The 9,983-nt window shown below is 44.4% G+C and overlaps 1 protein-coding gene across 1 annotated transcript; it reads left to right on the top strand.

Moving 5' to 3' along the window:
* Positions 1 to 2,974: 2,974 nt before the first annotated feature.
* On the top strand, positions 2,975 to 6,582 carry LOC136247913 (uncharacterized). Its single transcript, XM_066039733.1, has 7 exons — positions 2,975 to 3,329; positions 3,395 to 4,060; positions 4,205 to 4,971; positions 5,091 to 5,199; positions 5,371 to 5,558; positions 5,644 to 6,117; positions 6,217 to 6,582. Exons 1-7 carry the CDS (start codon positions 2,975 to 2,977, stop codon positions 6,580 to 6,582), a joined length of 2,925 nt encoding a protein of 974 aa, XP_065895805.1.
* Positions 6,583 to 9,983: the final 3,401 nt, after the last annotated feature.

The raw sequence follows: 9,983 nt of genomic DNA, 5'->3' as shown, positions 1-9,983 counted from the left end.
CAGCCGATTGTTTCCCCAAGTCCCATAGCATTGATATACCACAGAATGTCAGCCATGGTGGAGAGGTTTAGCCGTATGTGGTGAGTGGGTAATTTGCCAATGTTTTGGGCTGAATATAGTTGCCTCAAGAAGGGGTGGCCGGGCCAGATGACCTTGGTTGCAAATTGTAACAACCCCACTAGGCTCTCCAAGTCACCCTTGGACACAGTCCTTGCTAGGATAAGACTGGCCAGTTCCTTCTTCAGCTGAGATAGTTTATCTTCTGGAAGGACGTAGTTGTAAGTTAACTGTGTCAACTTCAATTCCCAAGAATTTGAGAGTTTGTGAGGGACCCTCTAGTTTTGAAACTTCCATGGGTACTCCCAGCTTTTCCCAGGCTGTTGTTAAAGTATTTTTCTGGATTATGGCCTCTGAGTGGTTTTTGGCAACCAGGATGAAGTCATCCAGGTAGTGGAGTAAATTGGGAATCCCTTGGTTTAGAAGAATCCACTGGATTGCGTCAGCTGCTGCTGAGAAGATTTTTGGGGCAGAGCGTAGGCCAAATGGTAAAGCCTGGTCTATGAAGATTGAATTCTCCAATTTTACACTTAGGAGATGGCAGACTTGGAGATGCACCTTAATCATTCTGTATGCCTCCTTGATGTCAGCTTTCACTAGAAATGCCCCTCTACCCACTTTAAGTGCAAGCGCTGCTAGGTGGTCTACTGAGGAATACGATAATGACGCTAGGGATGTAGAGATGCCATTGTTGACACTGCCACCATCTGGTGATGAAAGGTCGACAATCAAACGCCATTTCCCTGGTTTGTTTTTCTTAGGGATTATTCCAATCAGGCTAGTGTGTAAGTTGTGGGGGCAAATGTAAGGTGGGAGTTTGATCATACGACCCAGAGATAGTTCTCTCCACAGGTGTTTTGTGATGATATTAGGAACTAAGGATGGCCTTTTACCAGGGGAAGTACCCAGCTGGTGTTGTCTGTTGAAGCCAATACAGAAACCCTCCTGTATTCCTCTGAGAATGTATGTAACAAATGAGTGATCTGTAAGAAGGACTGCCCACTCAGACTGGTTCAGCGGGGATTGGGAATTGTAGTCCAGTATGAATTCTGGAGTGTTAGCTGTGGCAAGTGGTCTGTACGAGTCCAGTGCCAGCAGGTCTTTCATATACTCGTAACAGTTTCCCCTCAGCATGCCACTGGAATGAAGATCCAGGTCTACAAAGAAACAAGTACCTACAATTAGATCACACCCAAGAGGGTGGAAAGTGGGTCTCACCTGGCCTCCTCCTATTAGAAGTTTTCAGATGAATATTATTGGGAGCATTTAACTTTAACCTAAGGCATGATAAGTATGCATAGAGTAGGACCTTTTGTATGGGTGTGTGAATCATGTACCAAAATTATTATTATTTTTTATTCCAACAGGGGGATACCAGGTGATTTCTCGGCTGAGCAACCCGTAAGTGTCATGTCCAAGCACCACCACATATTTCAACGATTGACTGATCATAAAGTATAATAACTTGTGTACAACTAAAATATCGGGCAGTCTTTAGCCTGCAAGATCATGCCCACTTACAACTACGAAACAAATGAATCAGGTGTGTTAATAATCCAGACTATAGGAACAACAGTCATTGTTCATGGAGTACTCAGCTACTTTGAACGTTTTGGAGCTGTGGAACAGGACGACGCAGAGTGAGGCCCTCCATAAAGCCAGCATGAATGTGAGTATGGGCAGCTTGCTCTGTCACATCATCTTCGGAAATTCCATTGGAAATATGCCTCTTTGGAGTTTGGGTTGGATGATTTCCTGTTACCCGGAACTTGAGTTGGTCTTTTGGGTACGCTGTTGAGCAGACAGGCAATGCCCGTATATGGTGAAATTCAGTTCTCCCCACTGTCGTACCTTGCGTGCTGCCACCCACTGGCAATAGCCAATGTCATACTTCATCCATTGGGGGCCTAGTTCTTGGGACAATTGTAAGATAAGGTGGAGGTGGGCCACTACACCAGTGGTCTGAGCTGAAGTGGTTGAATCACAAGAAGTCAACACTGCCATATAACGTGAAAAGGCCTTTAGCCAAGTGAAAATATCTGTGATCTGCTTTTGGCGACGCTGCACCTGATCCTGGTCTAAAACTAAGATCTGTCCCCCGGTAGTTTGTTGAAGTGTGTATCCATCAGGCTGTCGATAGTCATCCAGTAGTTGAGCCAAGTCCACATATTCCCATTTCCGTATCCGCTCAACGAGTTTTGTTGGGACGGGTGGTAGACCCTCATTGATTACTGTAGAGCTGCCGCTAGTCGGGGTGTGAGGTGGTTCATCTTTGACTAGAGACCCTAATGGGGGTATGGATGGCCCAGTGGGTCCACTGGCAAATGGAACCCGATGTCTCCTCCTTGTGTATCTGTGAGAAGGAACGACGATCTGTTTATTCATCCTTGTGGGATATGCGAGCCTGGGAGGGTGTAGCCAATTTGTCAGGCAACGGGGAGCCTTGATGCGCATTCCTGCATTCTCTGCCAGGACTGTACGTCTACCTGCTTGGCTGAGACTACACGTCTACCAGCCTTACAGAGACTCTGGCGTCTACCAGCTTGTGCGAAGACGATGGCATCAAGGTTTTTGGAGGTGGGATTTAACGTCTATCACCTCCAAGGACGATACACACTAGAGTAGCAATTGACATCTTGTCACTTAGAAAATGCTGGCTATTTTTGGGTGCCCAGCTGCCCATCCTCGTTGTCACCTATAAAGATGCGTGCAAATATGGTTTCTGGAATGACTTACTGGAAGTGGATGGTATAGAAGCCGGTGAGGATGCCGGAAGAGCGGAAGTAGCGACAGGGTCTGTTGCTGTCAGTGGGTTGTTGCTCAGAATACAGCGAGACTGGATCAAGTCTGCCACTGATCAAGTCTGCCACTGCGGTAGCTAACTGTTGTACAGTAGAGGTCGACAGTGTTGGCAATGATGGATAGAAAACTGAGACTGGAGGCGTACTGGAGGTTGGAACACTGGCTTCTGGTGACGAGGAAGTGGGAACAGGAACTGTCAGGCCCACTCCAGCTACCACAGCAAGCCATGACAGCCAATCTACATGTTGCCATCTTTCACTGTACCAGTCAGTCTCTAGGTGAAGATATGTGTCTGTGGAATTCAGAGTCTATCAGTACTACTGACAAACACCTGACTGATACCTTTCTTCAACAGTACATGAAGACTCACATTAGAGTACGTCCAAATGGGACATACAGCTTGCGTTTTCCATGGAAGGAAAACCACCCCCTCTACCCTCCAACTTTTCAGTATGTTCCAGATGAACCAGGTCCATGGCTCATCGATTAGCTAAGATGCCAGAGCTGTAGAGGCAGTATGGCGCTATTATTGTAGATCAAGAAGGGAAGGGCTTTATTGAACAGGTACCTGAAACTGACTGTACAAGCCATGCACATTACATCCCTCACCATCCTGTGAGGAAGGAGTCATCCACTACCCCGATACGGATAGTGTACAACTGCAGCTGTAAGCAGTCCCATGGCTCCCCTAGCTTAAATGATTGTCTTCACGCAGGACCCCCCTTTCTTAATGACCTCAGTGCCATTCTGCTGCGGTTCCGACAACACAATCTTGCCTTTACAGCAGATATTGAGAAGGAGTTTCTACATGTTTTCCTGGATGAGACCGACCGGGACTACACAAGGTTTCTATGGCTGTCAGACCCCAACAATTCATATAGTTCCTTTGTCACTCACTGCTTTAAGGTAGTGTTGTTTGGAGCCACCAGCTCCCCTTTTATGCTGAATGCCACCCTAAAGTTTCACCTGACTCAGAACGCTAATGCTACATGTGAGGATCTACTCCACAACTTGTATGTGGACAATTTGGTGTCTGGATGTGACAGTGAAGAGGTAGCGATCCAGTACTTCACACTATCCCGATTGATACTAAATAGTGCTGGATTCAATTTACGTTCATGGTCCTCGAATTGCTCACTTCTCCAAACTACTGCGTCTCAACACAAGGTTGCTGAACACAACAACCCAGTGAAGGTACTTGGTATGCTCTAAAATACTCGGGTGGATTCAATTCAGCTATCACCATGCACTGTCAGTCCACTTGCAGTCACCAAACGAGAAATCTTACGATGATCCTCAACCATCTTTGACCCACTTAGCTTAATATCACCTGTCACCATTTCAGCCAGACTGTTTCTTCAACAGTTGTGGCAAGATCACATTGGTTGGGACACCGTATTGAGTGATCTTCATACTAGATGGAAGGTGATTGCAGATGCCATCACAGGAGTCACCACATTATCGTTTCCCTATAAGTACACCACTTCATTGTTAACACCTCACACCTTCCTCCATGTCTTCGCTGATGCCAGCCTTAAGGCTTATGGAGCTGTAGCATACATCCAACAGGACCAAGGTTCACCCTCACTTGTGATGTCAAAGTCAAGGGCAGTCCCACTCAAGCAACTCACCCTGCCAAGGCTTGAGTTGAAGGCTGCTGTGCTTGCAGCCAAGCTTAGCTCCTTTGTCAAGACATCCTTGAACCTTGACTGTGCTGTGCAGCTTTGGTCAGATCGTCCGATTGTACTGCATTGGATAGCCAGCCATAAGCAACTACAGCCTTTCGTCAATCACAGGGTTGAAGAGATTCGTGCCATCTCTTCCTGCTGGAAGTACTGCCCTTCAGCAGACAACCCAGCTGACCTCTTGACTAGAGGCATTACCGCTGAGCAGCTCAAGTCGTCAGATCTTTGGGTACATGGCCCAACATGGTTGCCTATACAGCCTGCCTGGCCAACCTGGGACCCTACAGAAGTTCTACTCACCTGTCTAGAACTAGGATGTGCTGACCATATGCACAGTGATCAGATTGAGTCTAGTCAGGGTCCACTAGCCACAATAGCAAGAATCGTCGACACCAACAACTACGGCAACCTACCCAAGCTGCTAGCGGTAACTGCGTATGTCTTGCGGTTCACCAACAATGCCAAACACGCATCCCCAACTCAACCATGCATTTATTGCCAGCAGAATTCTCACTAGCTAATGCGAAGTGGATCCATGCTGTTCAGCATGAGCAGTTCTCAGCAGAATTCCAGAATTTGCAGTCACAGTCACAGCGACTCTCACTGGTACAACAGCTGAGATTGTTTCTAGACAAGGACATGCTACTTAGGTGTGGTGGGCGAATATACAACGCCCCATTGTCCGAACTGGCAAAATTCCCATACCTTTTGCCATCAAAACACCACTTCACCGACCTAGTAATACTGCAGGCACACACACAGCTACACCACAGTGGCGTCAATGCTACACTAACTTTGACACGCCAACGTTATTGGATACCCTCAGGCAGGCAGCGAGTACGGTCACTGCTTTGCAAGTGTGTCACCTGCAAGAGAGTTGCAGGTAAACCTTATGCTGCTCCAGATCCCCCACCACTAGTCAAGGATCGACTGAATGCCTCACGCCCATTTGAGGTTACTGGTGTGGATTATACAGGAGCTCTGTATGTCCGGAGCAACACTGGAGAGCAGAAGGTTTGTTTGCCTCTTCACCTGTGCGGTATCCAGAGCAATCCACCTTGAAATTGTTTGTGACTTAACCATGCAGTGTTTCTTACAGGCATTCCGCAGATTTGTTAGCCGGAGATCACTACCTAGATTGATGTTGTCGGACAATGCGTCCACCTACCAAGCTGCGGCGGAGGAGCTGCAGAAGTTATTCACATCTGCAGAATTAGCTGAGGACTTAGCCAGAAGAGGGGTCAAGTGGCACTTTATTCCTAAGAGAGCTCCCTGGTTTGGAGGATTCTGGGAACGGTTGATAGGCCTCACCAAATCATCACTGAAGAAGGTATTGAGTAGAACACATGCTACCCTGGAAAGCCTCCAAACCATAATAGTTGAGGTGGAAGCTGTACTTAACAACAGACCCCTCACCTATGTGTCACCTGATGTTGAGGATATGGAACCGATTACACCATCCCATTTGCTACATGGTAGACCAATTGTTTCTCTACCCCACTATGATGTCCAGGACGATGAGCTGACTGATCCAACATATGGAGAGACTGTGGACATCAACAGAAGTGCTAAGGTTCATGCACAGTTACTTGCACACTTCTGGAACAGATGAAAGTTGGAATACTTAACTGCCTTACGCGAATTCCATAAAACAACTGGTTCTAATACACAGGCAGTAAAGGTGGATGATACCGTTCTAATTCATGATGATACCCCCAGAGTGCAATGGAAGTTAGCTGTGATTGAACAGGTCAACAAGGGAGCTGACGGACTCATTCGCTCAGCAAATGTTAGAACCTCTACAGAGAGAACTAATCGGCCGATAGCAAGATTATATCCATTGGAAGTCACAGCCACAGAAATACCCACAACAACGAAGATATCTGGATCATGTGATAACCTGAGAGAGCAGTCAGCAATACCAGCCCTGCAACCTCAAGGGAGACCAGTTCGGCAAGCTGCCCTGCAGGGACGTCAAAAAGTACAGCAATGGACTCACTCCTTGCTCGGCCCCCCGGAAGATGTCAAGTATTGTTGACAGACATTTGTATAGTATTGTAAATTAATATTTCATCACTTATTGCTGTAAATCATGTACGCATGTGTGCTTCTAATACTTTAAGATAGACTATAGTGAGAACACGTGTTGCAGCTTACTTTTCACTCTTGTCGAATACATCTGCTATACTTCACACCATCAGAATATAGAGTGTTATAAAGGTAAACGTGAGTGTGACTACGTGCACTTGTGGTAAGTGTAATTCCAGATTCCAAGCATATACTACAGCTGTTCTTGTCATTGAACTGAATGCAATTTACTACTAAACACTTGGCAGGCAAATCACAAGTTCCAGCTAGTATGACACATTTGAAAGAAATGGCCTGCACATAGAGTCAACTATCAATTATCAGGCCCTATGGTTTTCGAACAGCTGCCACTCACTTCATGGAAATCCAACAGCTTAGGCTATTACACCACAAAGTAGCCTACACTAAGCAGCAATTATCCTCCAATAATCAGGTATGTAGAATCAATTGCGTGAGAGCTGCAGCTAATAGTATGCAAGGTCCGATAAATTCCAGGTTTGAACAAAACCATCCATTTATGAACATTGCGTTTCACTACCAGAAAATAATGCCCATTTTTTTTTCAAATTTATTTATAATATACCTGTGTTCATTAGATACCAATGACCAGAAAATGGTTTCGATACCTGTAGCATAGAGGGAGTAAGAGCCTTACGATATTTGGTGGTATTTTCGAACGCCATTAATTTTTTATTTAGCCATGCCCACCAGTAGATTTTATGCTTCTGCAAAAATGTACCAGTGTTAAAGTACAGAAACCGTAAATGAAAACCTTGCATGTATAGAATTGTACTGTGAAGTTGATATCAAGGATATTTTTGTTGTTGCACTGCATTTTCAGCTCTTACATGAAGGAGATGCAAAAAAGTGAAAAAATGAAGTAAGGAGAAGTAACCTCCTGACAATCCCTATATGTTAGTCTAGGTAGCCCACCACAAATACAACCATAAAATTTAAAGGGCATTGCTTTATCTACCTTATATGGGTGCATAAAGTAGCAAAATTTCGACAAGTGTGCATCTTTTTGTGCCCATATAAAGTAGAAAAAGGAAAGCCCCTCATTTTTTATGATGATATTTGTAGTGGGCCACCTAGACTAATAACATATAGGGATGGTCAGGAGGTTGTTTCTCCTTACTTTATTTTTTCACTTTTTTGCATCTCCTTCATGTAAGAGCTGGAAATGCAGTGCAACAATGAAAATATCCTTGATATCAACTTCACAGTACAGTTCTATACATGCAAGGTGTTTAATTACTGGTTTCTGTACTTTAGCACTGGTGCAATTCTTGCAGAAGCATAAAATCAACTGGTGGGCATGACTAAATAAAAAATTAATGGCATTCGAAAATACCGCCAAATATCATAAGGCTCTTACTCACTCTATGCTACAGGTATCGAAACCATTTTCTGGTCATTGGTAGCTAATGAACACAGGTACATTATACATAAATTTGAAAAAAATTTGGAATTGTTTTCTGGTAGTGAAACGCAATGTTCATAAATGGATGGTTTTGTTCAAACCTGGAATTTATCAGACCTTGCATACTATTAGCTGCAGCTCTTACGCTATTAATCTTACATACCTGATTATTGGGGGATAATTGCTGCTTAGTGTAGGCTGCTTTGTGGCATAATAACCTAAGCTGTTGGATTTCTATAAAGTGAGTGGCAGCTGTTTGAAAACTATAGTGCCCGTTATTGATAGTTGACTCTAGGTGGAACTTCAACTCCACGCTGTTCCAATACCATTAGCTCCTTAAATATCAGTTGAACGCATGCGTGTAACAAAAGCCAATATATTGGCTTTCGCATTTAATGGAACACTTTTCTTTATTAATGTGATAGACTGACTAATATAGCTATAACTGTGTGTAATGTTTTATGACTTCATTAATGGTACCTGCATCTATATATACTGTGTTTCACCTTGTATTCAGTTAGTTGTAGTTGCCTATGTTATTCCTGATATATCTATTGAGTTATTAACTATATTAACTGTGGTCGTTCGTGTGCAAGAGATAACTATTAGCTTATCAGATAGTGATACACGACATATTGGCGACGAGATAAACTGGAAGAATGGCTACTCATGGTTCTGTTTCACCTTTCGACCCAGAGAAAGAAGAGTGGAGCGCCTATGTTGAGTGTCTCGACTATTACCTAGTGGCAAATGGCGTTGAGGATGATGCCAAGAAGGTCGTGATATTGATGTCTAACAGTGGACCTACAGTGTATGGAACTATTCGAAGTTTGGTAGACACTGAACAAGGAAGGGAATCAAATATAAAGACTTAATTGCTATCCTATCAACTCACTTCTACCCGAAACCGTCACCTATAGTGCAGAGGTTCAAGTTCTACAATCGCGCCCAGGGGAAGGGAGAGACCATCGCTGTGCGCATTAGCAGAGTACTGCGACTTTGGAGATTCCTTATCTACTATGATACGAGATCGCTTGGTTTGTGGTGTAATCACGAAGGAATTCAATGCCGACTCCTGGCTGCAAAGGATCTCACGTACAAGAAGGCCCACGAACTAGTGGTAACTTTGGAAGCTGCAGCCAAAGGCAACAAAGACATCAGCACCACCACCACTCAGCAAATAGAGCCATTTGTAAATGACACAAAGGGTGTCAATTTTAAGCAAAGATCAGGAAAGACAACCAACTCATCAAGGACCAAGCTACCAGATGGGCCCCAGATCAAAACTTGCTACTGGTGTGGAGACAGACACTTAGCATCCCAGTGCAAGTTCTGGACTGCAGGATGCCACCGATGCCACAAGACTGGACACATTGCAAAGGTGTGCAAGTCCAAACTAGAAGAAAAGTCTCACCACAGTGGCAAGAATTCTCACCACTATTTGGAGGAAATCCCAGACCTCCCAGACACAGACGACTCTTCATATGGATTGTTCACTCTACAAAGTGAAACCCATGACCCAATACTGATACAGCTTGAGCAAAATGTTCCTGTTAGGATGGAACTAGATACTGGAGCATTACTGACTTTGATCAATAAGGCTTCCTATGATCTCATTGCACAGAATGGGGAAGCTGCCCTTGAGCAACCTGTAGTCAATTTGAGAACCTACACTGGTGAAGCTGTGAAGATGTTGGGGAGCACCACTGTAGAAGTGAAGTATGGTGAGAAATGCATACACCTGACTGTTTATGTTGTGGAAGAGAAGGGACCAAACTTGTTAGGTATAGACTGGCTAAGTAAGCTTAATTTTAACCAATTAGACATTCATACCATAGTGGCACCAAGCAAATTAGATAAAGTGTTAGACAAACATGCCTTACTATTTAAGGATGGGCTCAGTATGCTAACAGATGTGAAAGTCAAAT

Source organism: Dysidea avara, chromosome 2 (assembly GCF_963678975.1).
Source record: "Dysidea avara chromosome 2, odDysAvar1.4, whole genome shotgun sequence".
In the NCBI taxonomy this organism is placed as follows: Eukaryota; Metazoa; Porifera; class Demospongiae; order Dictyoceratida; family Dysideidae; genus Dysidea; species Dysidea avara.
The sequence above is the reverse complement of the archived record's forward strand: the minus strand, read 5'-3'. Positions and strand labels throughout refer to the sequence as shown.